Source organism: Euprymna scolopes, chromosome 46, assembly GCF_053919585.1.
Source record: "Euprymna scolopes isolate OS-2025 chromosome 46, ASM5391958v1, whole genome shotgun sequence".
NCBI lineage: Eukaryota > Metazoa > Mollusca > Cephalopoda > Sepiida > Sepiolidae > Euprymna > Euprymna scolopes.
This window is the reverse complement of record NC_136527.1, coordinates 146,643,478-146,663,357: the sequence shown is the minus strand read 5'-3', so window position 1 is coordinate 146,663,357 and position 19,880 is coordinate 146,643,478. Positions and strand designations below refer to the sequence as shown.

At 29.9% G+C, this 19,880-nt stretch overlaps 1 protein-coding gene across 1 annotated transcript; it reads left to right on the top strand.

Moving 5' to 3' along the window:
• The first annotated feature begins 17,804 nt into the window (after positions 1–17,804).
• LOC145270230 (uncharacterized) lies at positions 17,805–19,058 on the top strand. The gene has a single exon (XM_080125866.1). It carries the CDS (start codon positions 17,805–17,807, stop codon positions 19,056–19,058), a length of 1,254 nt encoding a protein of 417 aa, XP_079981992.1.
• Positions 19,059–19,880: the final 822 nt, after the last annotated feature.

Genomic DNA, 19,880 nt, shown 5'->3' with positions numbered 1-19,880 from the left:
CTATAAGCATATGCTCATATATACCCATATACATACACAACGCATAATACACAAACATACATAAACATACTTACATGCATACATACACATATGCATACATGTATATCCACATATACACACATATACAAATACATACACACATAATCTTACACATACACATACATATACATACCCATATGCACATATATATACATACACTTACCTACATATACATACACATACATATATATACATTCATACACATACACACATACATACACATATACACATACATATACATACACATATATGCATATACACACATACATGCATACAAACATATATAAATGTATATACATACACACAAACATATATACACACAGACACATATACATACATATACACATAGATATAAAACATATAAACGAACCTGTACATATATAAATATGCACACACATATGATGGCAGATTAATTGTTAAATCCGTCCAGTATTTAAGGCGTACACACGTCACAGCTTTTTTTATCGCCACAGGACTTTTGTTTTCTTTTTTTTTTTAATAAACTTCATGTTTTTAAATGTGAGTACGTTCTCCAAATCCAATGTCTAGATACGCCTGAAGGAGTATCTATATAAAGATGATGTTACAGAGTTTTAGCTTTGTACGACAGCTAAATCTCTCTCTCGGTTCAAAATGTTGACATCTAGCAACAAGCAAGAGCAAGATAGCCAGCAACAAGTCAAACTGCAGACCAGCTTAATGCGGGTACTTGTCTCCCGCTTTGCTGTTGTTTTTTATCAGAGATCCGCTTCTCCCAGAGGGGCTGCCCTCACCACACCCCACGGAAGCCCTCTCCACCCCACACACATGGAAATGAACACATGCATACATACAGATGTATGCCAACATACATATGCATATGCACACACATGCAAACATACACACATAGTAGCACACAAATACGCATATACATACACATGCATATACATACGTACACATAATACACATGAAGAAACATTCCAAAAGTCATAAATACTCAGGATATATTTTGATTAATGCAGATTTCGTATTTATTATTATTTATTAGCAGTTCAAAATAGACTTCGTAGCCTCGTAGGAGATGTCCTTTTCTCTTCCTTGCAACCTTTATCTCACAGAAGAGATGTTGCGAGTTTGTCTCTGATGTATCGTTATTTTCATGGAAAGTGTTCGACTGAGCTTCAGTCTATGGTCCCCCCTCGCCAAACTTTCACAAGAAACACTCGTCTAGCTGTAAACACAATCAATAATTCCCCCCACTCTTTATCTGTGCCTAAACCTAAACGTAGATTCCATGAACAAAGCTTTTTTCTTAGAACTGCACGCCTGTGGAATTGTCTTCCGTTTTCCTGCTTTCCGGCTGACTACAATATGGTTGTCTTCAAGTCTAAAGTAAATAAGTTCTTGATGAGCCGTTCCATATAAGTTATCAACTTTACCAAATTTTCATTACTAATGATTACTATAATGTCCAATTTCTACTGTACACTCTTTAACCCTTATCCTTGAGTGGCCTCTTGGCCTTGATAATGTGGTGATGCCTATGTAAAAAAAAAAAAAAAGTTCAGCCCGACTTTGCTCTAGCTCTATATACTATTCATGACTTTATGTAGTATCTGTTCTGTTCTTGGTCAGTGACGTGGAAATCCTTTTAGTCTGAAGCAATTTCGTGTCTATCTCTGTCCTCGTGAGGAGACAATTAAGAAGAGGAGATAAGAGATAAGAGATATAAACAAAGTAAAAGAGGTTGATCCAATACAATTTCCTCAGAAATCATATAAACATCTGCTTATTTCTTTTAAGGAAGCAATAGATATATCCTGATTAGATAGAGAAAGTGCAGGATATATTTGCTCTTGATATTAATAATATTCAATTTCGTTTTTGAATCCATCTCACTTAGACAAACTATTTTTTTGTGTGTGTGTGTTTTTTTTTACAATTCCAAAAGTCATAAATACTCAGGATATATTTTGATTAATGCAGATTTCGTATTTATTATTGTTTGCTCTAGCTCTATGTACTTACGCAGTTGTAGTAAACAAACACTATGATAACTTTAAGTTGTTTGAACGAACAGCAGATAATTTTAAATGTCTTGTGTTTGCGTAAGGGTTAACCTCAGGAAAACATGCGGAAATCAGGCGCAGAGTCCTTACAAAATTAGAAAATGAATCGAACCTTACACTTCAAAAATTGACTAAGGATTGTCAAAAAGTAGAAATTATAAAAGAAGATGCAAGAAATATTGAAGCAGGCATTGCGAATATAAAAAAGTAACTAAGAAAAACCTGTCTAAATGGCACACAGACACTAACCACCGAAACTCAGAAAAACTAAAAGCACCGAGCGCTTGCTTCAGATGTGCATTCATGCAATAAGATCGGTCATAAAAGTTCACACTGTAGGAAAACTCAGAATAGAAGCCGTGTACGTCAAACCAGAACTAAGGACGCTGTAGATGAAAATCTACGCAAATATGTAACGGTTAACATTTTCGGCAAGGCTATTAAATTTCAATTAGACAGTGGATCGGATCTTTCAATAATAAATCTCAAAACGTGGAAAATATTACGAAAAATTACGTATGTTAAAAACTAACAGAACGGCGACGGCTGTTAATGGTACAAAAATTCATTTTGAAGAGGAATTAATTACAAACGTCACTTTACGAGGGAAAACAAAAAACTAAGATAGTATGTGCTAAGAGATAGTGAGAACCTGTTCGGTTCTGACAGCATGGAGGAGTTTCGTCTCTGGGATCTTCCTATATCCACATTCTGCAAGAAAATAGATCCCCCCCACCCCAGCAGAAACGGAGAAACTTATAACTTGTTTTAAAAAAGAATTCACAAACGTATTTACTCCTGGCCTGGGGAGATGTACGAACAGAGTAATTGCTTACAGAAATGGTTAAGAATAATGCGAACACGGAAAGCAATTCAGCATTTTCTCAGAATACAATATGAACCGAATACATTTTCTCAGAATACAATATGAGGAAGAGGAAAAATTATTTGCAGCGTATTTTTGGGGTTATGAAGATTTGGTCTGATCAAAAGAAAACTAAACTTCTAATACGAAAATTGGAAACGGCTGAGCATTATAAATTCGTTGATTACACCTTGCCTCGGAAAACAGCAGATTTGTCATTCAATGAGATGGTAAATTTGTTAACAGAATTTTTCTCGCCGAGAACGTCTCTTTTCCATATGCGTTGGAGATGTTTGAATGTGGTAAAAGACGATAATGACGATTTTGCCACCTACGCAGTTGTAGTGAACAAACACTGTGATGACTTTAAGTTGTGTGAACTAACAGCAGATAATTTTAAATGTCTTGTGTTTGCGCAAGGGTTGACCTCGGGAAAAGATGCGGAAATCAGGCGCAGAGTTCTTACAAAATTAGAAAATGAACCAAACTTAACACTTCAAAAATTAACTGAGGATTGTCAAAAAGTAAAAATTATAAAAGAAGATGCCAGACATATCGAAGCAGGCATCACGAATATAAAAAAGTAACTAAGAAAAAACCGTCGAAATGGCATACAGACACTAACCACCGAAACTCAGAAAAACTAAAAGCACTGAGCGCTTGCTTCAGATCAAATATTACGAAAGCCGACTATGTTAAAAACTAACAGAATGACAACAGCCATTAATGGTACAAATATTCATTTTGAAGATGAATTAATTACAAACGTCACTTTACGAGGGAAAACAAAAAACTAAGATTGTATGTGCTAAAAGATAGTGAGAACCTGTTCGGTTCTGAATGCATGAAGGAGTTTCGTCTCTGGGATCTTCCTATATGCACATTAAGCAAGAAATAGATCCCCCCCCCCAGCAGAAACTGAGAAACTTATAACTTGTTTTAAAAAAGAATTCACAAACTTATTTACTCCTGGCCTGGGGAGATGTACAAAAATGGTCGCAGATTGTAAGTTTAAACCTGGCACACAACCAGTGTTTAAAAAGAAACGTAATGTCCCGTTCACTTCCTTGGACAAAATAAATCAGGAACTAGACAGATTAGAAAGCATCGGTATACTGACTAAAATTGAATATAGTCAGTGAGCTGCTCCGGTAGTTTACGTAAAGAAAAGATCCAGGGAAATTCACGTTTGCGCTGACTTATCCATTACCAAGAAGAAGTGTTCACGAAATTAAATGGCGGCAAGTTTTTTTCTAAGATCGAAAGATTCCGGTAAACGACAAAAGCACTAACCTCCTCTATATTAACACTCATCGGGGTTTGTACAGATACGAAAGACTCACATTTGGTGTCAAGGTGGCACCTGCAATATTCCAGCAAGTAATGGATACTATGCTGTCCAGCTTGGATATCACCATCGCATATCTTGATGACATTTTCATAGCGAGCAACAGCAGGGAGGAACATGAAAAACATATCAGACAAGTATTCAGTCGAATACAAGATTATGAATTTAAAATCAAAGCAGATAAATGCGAGTTCTTTTTACAAACAATAAAATACCTGGGTCATTTAATTGATAAAGATGACAGGCGCCCAGACCCAGAGATGGCGACCACTATTAAAGAAATGCCGGCACCAGTAAACATAATTCAATTGCAAAGTTCTTTTTAGGTTTGGCAAATTATTACCAGGATAAGGCTTGGGAGTGGACAAAAGATTGCCAGACATCATTCCAAGAAATAAAAAGAATCCTGACTTCAAAACTATTCCTATTGCATTTCAACGTGCAGTGGGGCATAATAATCGCTAGCGACGCTAGTCAATATGGCACCCGGGCGTGCATGCTACATCGAATGCTGGATGGCTCGAAACAGCCTATTGCTTTCGCATCATGGACACTCTTGCCAGCGGAAAATAATTATTCTCAGATCGAGAAAGAGGCCCTAGGAATTATATTTGCAGTTTACAAATTCCACCGGTTCTTGTACGGAAGAAATTTTTTTCTACAAACCGACCATAAGCTGTTGATATCCATTTTTGGATAAAAAAAAAGGACTGCCAACATTCACTGCGAACCGACTATTAAGATGGGGAACTATTCTGTTGAACTATAATTTTACAATTCAATTTCTCCCCTCAAAACAACTAGCCCATGCAGACGGTCTATCGAGACTGATTCCTGCATAAATGGAACCTCTTGAAGATTCAGTAATCGCGGCAATACGTATTAATTGTGATGTAAAAACCATGATAAACAATATTATCTGCGATCTGCCGGTCACACTTCAGGAAATTAAGTCAGAATCCCTGAAGGACAATTTCATTCAAAACACGAAGCAGAAATTAGCACTGGGTGACACCATTTCAGACATTTTTTCTGGTTGCAACGAAATATTGTTATACGGTGAAAGGGTTGTCATCCTCCAAACCCTTCAAAAAAGTATTCTCAGGGATTTTTACATGGGTCATCCAGGAATAAACAGAATGAAAAGCCTAATGAGAAGTTTTGTTTATTGGCCAGCTATGGACCAAGATATTACCGACATGGTGAACAGAGGCAAAGGCTGTGCTTTGTCTGCAAAAGCACCACCGATAACATATAAACCTTGGCCTAAGGCTGAACAACCATGGTCGAGGATCCACATCGATTATGCGGGACCTGTGGAGGATTTTTACTACCTGATAGTAGATGACTTCCTCTAAATGGCCAGAGGTACTAAGATGCAAAAAACCGACCACGGCAACAACGGCAAATTTTTTATTGGAATTGTTTGCTCGGTTTGGTGTTGTAGACTGTCTGGTTAAGTTCGGAGATCAAGTCAAGACACCCCAATACCACGCCAGAAACAACGGCCAGGCTTCATCGATACGCTTAAAAGGGCATTAAAAAAGGCGTCCGGTACGCCGACAGAAAAAGCTCTTCAGCAATTCCTGCAGGTTTACAGAATCACGAGAAATCTGAACAAACCAGATGCGGGATTCCCAGCAGAAATCATGCTTAGACGGAAAATAAAATCCGTATTTGATAAACTGCTACCCAAACACACAGTACACAACAGAACCTCTACAATGCCAACAAAACTGTTTAACAGCAGAGATAACGTGTATTTTAGACATTTTAGAAATAACGTTTCTTTTTGGGAACAGGGTACGATTTTAAGAAGAATCAGCCATGTTACATACATCATTCAGGGCCCAAAGTTCCAACATAAGAGACACCTGGACCAAATCAGGAAACGCTTCTATGAGGATCAAGAAGAACCACCGCAGGACGGCAGTTAAGCGATTGAAACTGTGTATGACTGTTTTGACATAGACCCTCCAACAGGGATGTCAGAACCGAGACACTCCGGCAGAAAGAGAAAGCGCACAGACCCGTTATTGGTCTGCCCAAAAAGGAGGAAATACTGATTCTCACAACCGCGGAAATCAGCTTGGGAGGGGGGGGTGTTGTGGGGGAATCACCCTCCAAATGGACTGTTCTACCCATTACATAAACCATAGACCTTTTGATCCCAGGTGTGGATTAAACACCAGAGCGACCCTCGCCTGCTCGGTGACGTTTACTACTCTTTTCAGTTGTAACCTTTCTACGTTGTTGTTCCAGTAATAAATTGTTTAAACTTTATTCCGTTGTTCTGTTTACTTCGTGTGTGACTTTGATTGTTTCATTGTCGTTGTTTCTTATCGCAACTAAGTAAAGAGTTTATTTCAAGCCATAACAAGATGCTACGTAACCTAGTGATGTGGCGTTTGGCGTTGGATCAAAATAGATCAATTAAAATTATAGATGATGTTGGGGGAGTTTTATCGAATTTTAAATAAAGGAGGAGCGTATTAACTATAGTCTAATGTACAAAGGTGTATAGGGCCTTTATCATAGTCTTAAATGTATAGGGCCTTTATCATAGTCTTAAATGTATAGGGCCTTTATCATAGTCTTAAATGTATAGGGCCTTTATCATAGTCTTAAATGTATAGGGCCTTTATCATAGTCTTAAATGTATAGGGCCTTTATCATAGTCTTAAATGTATAGGGCCTTTATCATAGTCTTAAATGTATAGGGCCTTTATCATAGTCTTAAATGTATAGGGCCTTTATCATAGTCTTAAATGTATAGGGCCTTTATCATAGTCTTAAATGTATAGGGCCTTTATCATAGTCTTAAATGTATAGGGCCTTTATCATAGTCAAATGTATAGGGCCTTTATCATAGTCTTAAATGTATAGGGCCTTTATCATAGTCTTAAATGTATAGGGCCTTTATCATAGTCTTAAATGTATGCAGTATATGTTTTAGGGTTAAAGTGGGTGTATAGCGTGGACGGGTGGTAATTCTACTTTAACGGTGTGTAAGGTTTCTATTATCAGTGGAGGAGCATTTATGAGAGATGCAACCAAGATGACAAACAGCACTATGAAGTAATGCATAAGTTTTAGAGGGTAGTTGTAAGGCTATAATGCTGGATTTCAGTGTACAATATATGTTAGGTAATATGTGGCAATACTTCTTAGTTTTCTTTGCTATTAGATATACAGAGAGGGGGTTTGGGTAGAAGGCAAAGGTAGAAAGATAGGGTAGCAAAGTCTTTGGATGTGTCTAACAGGACAAAATAGATTTTTGGATGTAGATGATTGGCGCGGTGCAGTAATAGGGGGAAATGTACTATTAACAAAAAAAAAATAATAATAATAATTATAATAATAATAATAATAATTATAATAAAAATAATAATAATAATAATAATGATAATTATAATGATAATAATAATAATAATTATAATAAAAATAATAATAATAATTATAATGATAATAATAATAATTATAATGATAATAATAATAATAAAATAATAATAATAAAAATAATAATAATAATAATAATAAAATAATAATAAAAAAAATAATAATAATAATAATAAAATAATAATAATAAAAATAATAATAATAATAATAATAATAAAAATAATAATAATAATAATTATAATAAAAATAATAATAATAATAATAAAAATAATAATAATAATAATAATGATAATAAAATAATAATAATAAAAATAATAATAATAATAATAAAAATAATAATAATAATAATAATAATAAAATAATAATAATAATAATAATAATAAAAATAATAATAATAATAATAATAAAAATAATAATAATAAAAATAATAATAATAATAAAAATAATAATAATAATAAAAGTGAAAAGTACAAAAAAAAATTAAATTAAAAAAAAAAAAAGTTTCCTTAAATGGGGGCAGAGTTGGATAAGATTATTCACCCGGAATATTTCTTAGGTTAGACTTCGGGTTCTTCTTCATAAGCCCTGTGGCACCTATAATAACTGGTATGATTGATATCTCTATAAGATTCAACTGTGTGTGTGTGTGTGTGTGTTTGTATGTGTGTATGAAGGTGACTTTGAGTGTTTTCTATGTCATTGCCTCTTATCGTAACTATGTAAACAGTTCATATGTGTGTGTGTGAGTGTGTGTATGATTTTGAGCGTGTTGTTGTCGCTATCTCTTATTGCAACTATGTATAAAGTTCATATATATATATGTGTGTGTGTGTGTGTGTGTGTGTGACTTTGATGGTTTCATTGTCGTTGTTTCTTATCGCAACTATGTAAACAGTTCATTGTTTGAATAAACTTGTCATTTTGATAATCCGTTTTGTAGATTATTTGAAAAGCAAAGTTCAAAATACATGTTCAGATCAAGATAAGAAATCACAATAATATAATCGGCTTGTTGCTAAGTTACTCCGATTTAGAAATGACTCCATTACAACAATTCCTTTCATAACTCGGAAGTATATATATATATATTTATATATATATATATATGCAGGTATACACATATATATAGATATATATATATATGTATGTATGTACATACATCTGCATAAATATGTATATATATATATACATATATATAAATATGTATATATGTATATATATACATATGTATATATGCATATACATATGTATATATATACGTATGTATATGCATATGTATATATATATGTATTTCGTATGTATAAATATGTACATATATGCACATGTATATATACATATGCATATACATATATATATGTATATATATATACGTATGTATATGCATATATATATATATTTATATATATATATGTGGGTTTTTTTATATTCAAAAGTAATGGACTAATGAATTCAACGAGGTTGTTAGATAGTGCTCAATAAAAAGAGCTGATAATACTTGTTTATTGTTATATAAACATGCTCACATCCCGCTGTTACAAATTATTATTCATTGAACTTTTGAATAGTCAAGTCGCTGCCTGATGATATCTGTTGTTTGATTGAAACAAGTGGCTATTTGTAGCAGCGGGATGTGAGCATGTTTATATAACAATAAACAAGTATATATATATATATATATATATATATATATATATATATATAAGCGAGATAAGACAATGATAGAATTCAGATGAAAAATCATGATAGATATTACGTGAAGTAATGCTTTCAAGTGATCCTAGCCAAAAAGGAAAATCTCAGTATTTTAGAATAGAGCACTATATAAGTTTCGTGGTTAAATTTTTAATTCTGAAAAAAAAACAACATATAGAGACATGTATTCGATTTAAGAATTTATTGTTTGGCAAAAGGAATATATAGAAGGGGTTATTTTAATTTCCTTAATCCATGGATTTTCAACATGGGCTCATATCATCAGAGGAAATAAAATGCAGTTAGCAAAATGTTCAGCTGCGAATGGGCGCTATTTTGCTTTTCAGCACAATTATTGAAAATAGTTTTTTGAGTGGTTCTGGATAATTATATATAAAATTTAACTACGAAACTTTATATCTATATATATATAAATGTAAATTTGGTTCGTTACAAGTGAATAAAACCATATTTCTACGTTACCAATTTATTTGAAATTTTCAGACAACCCATCTTTAGAGTCGAGGTATGTTTTTATGTTATTAAAATAAATTTACCTCGCGAATTATTAAAATATTAAATAAAAGAAATATATTTTCGTAAGCCGTTACTGCGAATCTGTTCTGTTGATAAAACTGAACTTCCGGTTTGATTCATTTCACAGCCACGAATTGACGAAAGATTTCATTTTCTGTTAACTCGATAAGTAACCCCCCCCAAAAAAAAGCATAATTCATTTGTTTATCTTCCAAGTTTTTTAATTTACACATTTTTTCTTTATTATATAAGGCCAAAAAAAAAGTTTGTCGCTTGCTTTTTGAGTTTTTTTTTTGTTTTTCGATATAAGATTGGTTGGTAAGGCACCGCCAAAAATGGCCGAAAAATCAAGTTTTTGTTGTTTTTTAAAACTAAATTACATTTATTAAAATCCATTATTTCTGAGTAACTTTTTTTTTCCAGAAAGATAAAACCCTGAATTTTATCATATAGAAAAAAGAATAATGTAAAACTTTTTCTACTATTTTTAATTCAATTTTAAATGTTAAATTTTCCCAAAAAGTTAACAATTGACATTTTTTGTCTTGCACAAAAAACGTACATAAATATTTAAAAAAAAAGGTTTTTGAACTAATTAATTTTTTATTTATTGTCTAACTTAGATTTAGGATGATTTTCTATGAGAATATGCAAAAATATTATAATATAAGTACCTGGATTTCAAATAATTCCACTTATTCATATAGGCAACCAGTTACTTCGCGTCGATCTAGAGTCTATTCACCGAATTTCACACTCCAAATTTTTGGTAAATTTTTAAAAAGTACTTACCTGCCCCCCCCCCTCAGTTTTGGCGCTACCTAAATGCAAAGAGTGGTCCGGGCTATTTTTTAAATCGTATTTCAAGGTTTAAGTAAAGTTTTATTATGCTTTTTTATTCAATTGTAAGGTTAAAATACAGATTAGGTATGAACCACCCTCCCGTCCCCATGTTAAGAATGGCTTTTTAAATAATAACGTTATTCTTTCAACACGGATCACTCTCTGCATGAGTACTGTACTTTCATCTAACAATTTAATAAACAAAACATGGTACTTATGCAGAGAAAGTACCATAATAATAGAATAATAGAATAATAACGTTATTTAGAAAGCCATTCTTAACATGGGGAGGACGTTTTGTTACTATTCTATACTTTCACCTAACAATTTAATAAACAAAAGATGGTACTTAAATTGGTTGGAGGGGCGGGGAGTCGGCCGCCAAAACACCCCTCCCCACACACAGAAAAATGCCCCTCTCTCAGGTGGCCAGAAAGTGGGTGCTCATTCTAAGTTAAATTTAAATTGAAAAGTGATCACCCACTTTTCGAAAAAGTAATTTTTTCATATCATGAAAACTTTCTTTTTGCGAGGGAAACGGTTTGCAGATTCGTTTTTAGTACACTGAAATCTACAATAAAATATTTCGTTACATACGAACATGAGACGGGCCTTAAAGTAAAATAATACCGGATTTTTGGGGCAGATTTGCCATTTAGTTGTATAATATCCTCAAACCAGGTAATCACTAAAAGGGACTCCTAAAAGTCGTTACCTGTATCGATCAAAATTTAAAACCACTGATTATATGTCAGCCTACATCACAGTAACATATATTGAGTGAGTTCCTAACAGTATTTTGTATAGTTTTTTAGTTTAAACTCATTTTCCCAAAATTTCCCCAAACTTAACGTGTTTGATACAGTCTGCCACCATTTGTATTTTTCAAATATACCGATAAACACTGCATGTTTTTGAACTGATTAAACATTATACATTACATAAAAACACTACAATCTTATCCAGTTAGGTAGAACATTTACTTTTCTTGCCTTTGATAACATTTATTTGTTATATATTTATTTTTTGACAACTTCTTTGTATCTGTTAATACAAACACTTTTCATTTAATGTAACGTTTAGTCAGCTCGAAAAACAGTGTTTATCGGTGTATTTGAAAGATACTAATGGTGGCGGACACTGTTGATTATGTTAAGTTTGAGAAAGTGAGTTAAAACTAAAAAACTATACAAAATACTGTCACAAACCCACCGATTATGTCAGCCTATGTCATGGTAACATATTCAGTGGGTTTTTGATACTGTATTGTATATTTTTTACTTTTCAACTTAATTTCCCAAACTTAACGTATTCAACAGTCTGCAACTATTTCTGTTTTTTGAGCCGATTAAACATTTTACCTTACATAAAAAACACTAAACAATTATCCAGTTAGGTAGAAATGTAACTTACCTTACTTTTGCTTTCATTTGTTTTTGGACAACTTTTTCGAATCTGTGTATAGTACCCCCCCACTCCCATCACTCAAATATTAATTACTAACTCACATTTTTGTGAAAAGAAAAGAAAAAAAAAACATTTAGCGTTTCAACGTTAGCTTTATCCACTGATTGTTGGTCGAGCCCAAGCCATGATCGACGGTAATCCTGAGGATCAGGATCCAATTCTGCAAGAGTACCATTTTTTTCATTTTTTTTTTTTTAGAGTGGATTGCTGTACTAAGAATATAAGAAACATACATTTTCTATTTTCATTAGAATTTTCCATTACACCAAATTGAGCCACAGCAACGCGTGTCAGGGTACAGCTAGTATATTTATAATATTTATTTTACTCAAATATATATTTAAAATAATTACTTTACTCAATTATATATTTATAATATTTATTTTAGTCAATTATATATTTATAATATTTATTTTACTTAATTATATATTCATAATATTTATTTTACTTAATTATATATCTATAATATTTATTTTACTCAATTATATATTCATAATATTTATTTTAATCAATTATATATTTATAATATTTATTTTACTCAAATTATATATTTATAATAATTATTTTACTTAATTATATATTTATAATATTTATTTTACTTAATTATATATTTATAATATTTATTTTACTCAATTATATATTCATAATATTTATTTTACTCAATTATATATTTATAATAATTATTTTACTCAATTATATATTTATAATATTTATTTTACTCAATTATATCTTTATTTTTATAAAGTAATAGGGTTCGTGTGTTTCTGTCTGTGTGTACAGCTCTCCATCATCAACGAAATATAAAGAAGGTAAGAGGGTAGATCTCTCCTGGTAGAGAAACATTAGAACCCATTTTAGGATGTTTCTGTTATAGGAGACATAAGAATCTTTGCCTAATTTATTTATATACTATTCTACAAACCACCCCCATATCGAATGACTTATGCTCATTTGCATATCACATTATATTAAATCTCTTTAACTAATTACCTCGACCTTATTACATATTGGAAATATTCTAATCATTTCAACTGTACTATTTACAAAATCTATTTAACATTTAATCTATCTATCTATATATCACATTATATTAAATCTCTTTAACTAATTACCTCGACCTATATATCTATAAAAACAGAGATGTGTGTGCCACAGACGATTTCTGATTGGTTAATCCAATAATCACATCTCCTAAAAAAACAATCATTTCTACGCTCTTACCTTTACCATAAAATATTATGGTTTTATTTATTGTCAATCTTGGAAGGGTTTAATTTTTTAATAACTTGTTATTTACAAATTAAAAAAATACGAAACTATTATACGAAACTAAACTACACGAAACGCGCACACACGCACACACACACGTTCACTACCGTCACGTTGTTATGGCAACCAAACCCGCTGACTTACATAAACAGTAAACACACACAGTAAATGTGATTTTCTTCATTTTCTCATTTCACTCGTGGTCTTAAATTCATTTCGGGTTTGTATTACTGTACACATAGATTCGAATAAGTTGCCAAAAAACAAATATATAACAAATAAATGTTATCAAAGGCAAGATAAATTACTTTTCTACCAAACTGGATATATTTTTCGTGTTTTTATTCAATTTAACATGTTTATTCAGCTCGAAAAGCATACAGTGTTTACCGATGTATTGGAAAATTCAAGATGGCGGCCGATTCTCTCTTTAACACGGTAAGTTTGGAAAAAGGTGTAATAAATAAAAAACCGGTTAAAATACTGTTAAAAACTCGCTCAATATATGTTACCGTGACATAGGTTGACATATATTCGACGGGTTTTTAATAGTATTTTGTATAGTTTTTTATTTATAACACCTTTTCCCAAACTTACGGTGTTAAAGAATGTGTGAGACGCCATCTTGAATTTTCCAACACATCGGTAAACACTGTATTCTTTTCGAGCTGAATAAACATGTTAAATTGAATAAAAACACGAAAAATATATCCAGTTTTTATCGGTTTTTTACCTTCTCTGCAGAAGTACAAAAAAAAAAAAAAAACGGAAGGTACTTTTACAGAATGTTAAACTAACCCTAACCGATGTTTTATGTTTAGTTTAGGAAAAGTTAGAAGAAACAAAAGTCATTATTGCATGAAATATACGTATTTAGTTGAAGTATTGTTTATGTCAATTCTTTCAAAGAAATTTAGCAAGAATACCTGTAAACCAGGAAATCGGTAAAATGTCATCATGGATGAATACTTGTCTATTATAATTTCTACCCTTGACAAAAACTTAGCCATAACAAAAGAGATTTATTGTTCAGATTGTTTTTGAGATTGATTTCTAAAAAGATATTTTATAAATAAAATCGACTTTAAAATTAAAGACTTAAATTACAATAATTGAATTTAAACATTCTTATTTCAATATTTGGCACATAACACCTGCAAAAATGATCACAATGTCAGGATTTCATTTTATTTCAGAATCGATGGTAAATATTTAAAAGTTCTGATTTAAAAAAAAAATGTTTAAAAGTTCTGATTAAAAAAAATGTTTAAAAGTTCTGATTTAAAAAAAATGTGTAAAAGTTCTGATTTAAAAAATGTGTAAAAGCTCTGATTAAAAAAAAATGTTTAAAAGTTCTGATTTAAAAAAAATGTTTAAAAGCTCTGATTTAAAAAAAAATGTTTAAAAGTTCTGATTTAAAAAAAAATGTTTAAAAGCTCTGATTTAAAAAAATGTTTAAAAGTTCTGATTAAACAAAAATGTTTAAAAGTTCTGATTTAAAAACAAATGTTTAAAAGCTCTGATTTAAAAAATATGTTTAAAAGCTCTGATTAAAAAAAAATTGTTTAAAAGCTCTGATTTAAAAAAATATGTTTAAAAGTTCTGATTAAAAAAAAAATTTTAAAAGCTCTGATTTAAAAAAAAATGATTAAAACTTCTGATTAAAAAAAATGTTTAAAAGTTCTGATTAAAAAAAAATGTTTAAAAGTTCTGATTTAAAAAAAATGTGTAAAAGTTCTGATTTTAAAAAAAAATGTTTAAAAGTTCTGATTTAAAAAAAATATTTAAAAATTCTAATTAAAAAAAATGTTTAAAAGTTCTGATTTTAAAAAAATGTGTAAAAGTTCTGATTTAAAAAAATGTTTAAAAGCTCTGATTAAAAAAAAATGTTTAAAAGTTCTGATTAAAAAAAAATGTTTAAAAGCTCTGATTTAAAAAAATGTTTAAAAGTTCTGATTTTAAAAAAAATGTTTAAAATTCTGATTTAAAAAAAATGTTTAAAAGTTCTGATTAAAAAAATGTTTAAAAGTTCTGATTTAAAAACAAATGTTTAAAAGTTCTGATTTAAAAAAAAATGTTTAAAAGTTCTGATTTAAAAAAAAATGTTTAAAAGTTCTGATTTAAATAAAAAATGTTTAAAAGTTCTGATTTTTAAAAAAATGTTTAAAAGTTCTGATTAAAAAAAATGTTTAAAAATTCTGATTTAAAAAAAAAGTTTAAAAATTCTGATTTAAAAAAAAATGTTTAAAAATTCTGATTAAAAAAAATGTTTAAAAGTTCTTTTTAAAAAAAAAATGTTTAAAAATTCTGATTTAAAAAAAATGTTTAAAAGTTCTGATTTAAATAAAAAATGTTTAAAAGTTCTGATTTTTAAAAAAATGTTTAAAAGTTCTGATTAAAAAAAATGTTTAAAAGTTCTGATTTAAAAAAAAAGTTTAAAAATTCTGATTTAAAAAAAATGTTTAAAAATTCTGATTAAAAAAAATGTTTAAAAGTTCTTTTTAAAAAAAAAATGTTTAAAAATTCTGATTTAAAAAAAATGTTTAAAAGTTCTGATTTAAATAAAAAATGTTTAAAAGTTCTGATTTTTAAAAAAATGTTTAAAAATTCTGATTTAAAAAAAATGTTTAAAAATTCTGATTTAAAAAAAATGTTTAAAAGTTCTGATTAAAAAAAAATGTTTAAAAGTTCTGATTAAAAAAAAATGTTTAAAATTCTGATTCAAAAAAAATGTTTAAAATTCTGATTCAAAAAAAATGTTTAAAATTCTGATTTAAAAAAAATGTGTAAATTTCTGTTAAAAAAAAAATGCCTACAATGCGTCATTATTTCTTGTTTCTGCACCTATTTGCAGATTATTTTGTCCTAGGTTCTGAAATATGAACGATATCCCACGCTGCGTATATTTTTTTTCGGGGGGGGGGGGCGTCACCCCTCCCTTCGCCTCCATTTTCAATTGTGTGTAAATTGTTTTATTTTAATCGCTGCCGACGTAATCCCTTGACAAGTGTCGGGCGAAAGGTACGACGAGGTTGTTTTTTTTTTATTATTATTTCATTCGAATAGTCGTTTGACTATTTTTCGTGTCTATTTTTTCTCCCCGCATCGTCGTCATCGGCGCATCGATCTTCCACAAAATTCTAATAATGACTCCATTTATTCTTTTAAGAACTTTAATAAAATTTTGTACCATTAAAAACAAGTGTTTTAACAGGACTGTATGTCGATGACTAGAAATATATATATATATATATATATATATATATATATATATATATATATATATATATATATATATATGAAAGAATATATAATTAACGTCACAGGTCAAAAGTGTTCGGTTTGTTGGCTTTCATGATTCTTGTGAGCTGTGACGTTTTCTGCATGTGGAAATGATTATATATATATATATATATATATATATATATATATATATATATATATATATATATATATAGTTAAAAATATTTGGCCGTTTAGCTATACAGAATGTACACGTTATATGCCTGTAGTGAAGCGTCAGGCTAAAATAATATACATATAATGCATATATGTATATATATATATATATATATAATATACATATAATGCATACATGTATATATATATAATAACATATAATGCATATATGTATATATATATAATATATATAATGCATATATGTATATATATATAATATATATATAATGCATATATGTATATATATAATATATATATAATATATATATATATTATATATATATTATATATATATATATATAATATATATATAATATATATATATATAATATATATATAATGCATATATGTATATATATAATGTATATAAAATGTATATATATATATAATATAGACATGATGCATATATGTATATATATAATATATATATAATGTATATATATAAGGTATATCTATATATATTAGTTCTGGAAATGAGTTATGTAAGAAAACAGGAAAAACACAAACTAAAAAAGGGATTAGTGACCCCCCTCTTTATAGTTCATAAACTTACATAATATATATTTAGAAACTAAATTTGAGTTTACCTATATTGCCTCCTTTAAGGCTTATTTCTATATAGATATACATTAGTTCTAGGGATGTGTTATGTTAGAAAATTCTTTTGAGTATTCTAATTATATATATACATATATATATATATACATATATAATTTGTGTGTGTAACAAAATCACGTATATAATACGTCTGCACGTGTGTGTAACTGTAAAATGTCTAAAACGATGTTTAATTGTAAAATTTAATGCATTTTCTATTTTGTTTTATTTCAGTTTGACAATGGCTTCCAATCGATTTGAACCGCTCTACCAATGTGTCGCCTGTGAACAACAACTAAATCGATTATCGAAATGCTTGCCATGTTTGCATGGCGTGTGTCAGTCATGTTTCGGAAACACTTTGGATGAAACGAACACAAACTGCACATGTCCAAAATGTCATGCACAATTTGTGGATTGGAAAGACTTTGGTGTTTCACCGATTATCGTGAAGGAATTGATGCGGCAAGAATTCAATTCTTCATCCGAATTTCAATGTGATTGGTGTTCGGAGGATTACATCTCATCCGTAGCGAAATGTTGGTGCGAAGAGTGTAAAAAGCTCTTATGTAACCATTGCATGCGATACCATAAAAAATTGTTAAAAAAGGAACACTTGTTCAAAGATTTGGATGCAGTGCAAAGGTCACATATAATTGATTTGCTGATGACGATGCAGAACACTTGTGTTCTTCACAAGAAAGAGTTGGAGATGTTTTGCGAAGGATGCGGCAATTGTTACTGCGACAAATATTATGCTACGCACACAGATGACCCGATGACCTCGTGCACGAATGTGATCCCGTTAAGAGTCCATGATGAAGTTGTGAAACGCAAGGAGCAATTCCCAACCCTCGGGCACAAAATGACGTCATTTGAAGAAGAAATGAAGACATTAACGGAAAATATTTTGCAATTTGTAAGCAAATTCAAATCGGACTGCGCGATAAAACGTGTGCAAATCTGGTCGGAATACGAATCGATTTGTGAAAAAGCGAAACAAGACGCTTTGCGATTGAACAAACAAATCGACGACAGAATGCAAGAAATATTGACCAACTGTGATCAAATGACGCAATTAATTGATAACATTCTGCAAGAAACTTCCACCTGGCGGCTGAATTTTGATCATTTGATGAGGGAGGATTGTCAGGATGCTGAAGTTTTGTGTGGAATACAAATGTTGGAAAAACAATGTCCAGTTTTGCGACATGTTTTGCCATCGACGTATACGGAATATGAAATTTTGGTCGAATTTCCTGATTATTGGCACAAAACCATCGACTCATTGCAAAACGAAAATGACGGATTCGTCACATTTGAAACAGTTGGAAAAATCAAAGAAAATCGAATCGATTTACCAGAAACAAAAAATAATCTATGTATCGCTTCAAAAGCAAAAAATGATCGATATATAAGTTCGATTTTTGTCAACCAAAAAGATGAACACATTTTTGTTTGTGATGAAATCAATAAATCACTGATTGAATTTTAAAAAAATGGCGAATTTAAAACTGAATTTGAATTTTTTTCTCTCACAAGCGACGAATCCTTCCAACCTCGCGAAATTTGTTCAATTTCAACGGAAAACATTTTTGTCATTTGTGGGTTTTTTGGAAACAAAAATTTATTGGGTTTAAAAGAAAAAAACAATTTACCTTTTTTCGAATTAGCGAATTTTTTTGAAACAGAAACAAATTTTGTTTCTTTGTTTGAAAAAAACGATCAAATTTTTGTTTTGGATGAAGATTTCAAAATTAATTTATTTTCCAAAAATTTTGAAAGATTAAACATTTTTCAACTTGAAGGATTTGAATATGTAAAATTTGATCCATTTTTATCCCGTATTCGTTTTGATTGTTTGAATGAAAAAATTTGGTTTTCAAATTTAAATCTTCCCAAATTAATTTGTTATGATCTGAATTTGAAACAAATTAATTCGATGAAAAAACAAAAAAGTTTTTTTGATTTTCATTTTAACAAAATTGGACAATTTTTGTTTTGTTCTGAAAATGCAATATTTTGTTTTCCAGATAAAAAATTGTTTCAATTTGAAGAACAACGAGATTTTTATTTTTCTCGCATTTTTGTTTTTGAAAACAAAATTTTTGTTTCTATTAAAAAAAATGGAAAATTTAGAATCGAGATTAGTGAAATTGAAAAATAAAAAAAATTAAATTTTATTCGTTTTTTTTTTATCGTGTGTTTCTTGTTTATTCGTAACTTTGATAAAATTTTGTTTTTATTTAAAAAATATTTGAAAATCCATAAATTTTTTTAACAAACTATTTCTTTGATTGTTTTTAATAATGGTTAT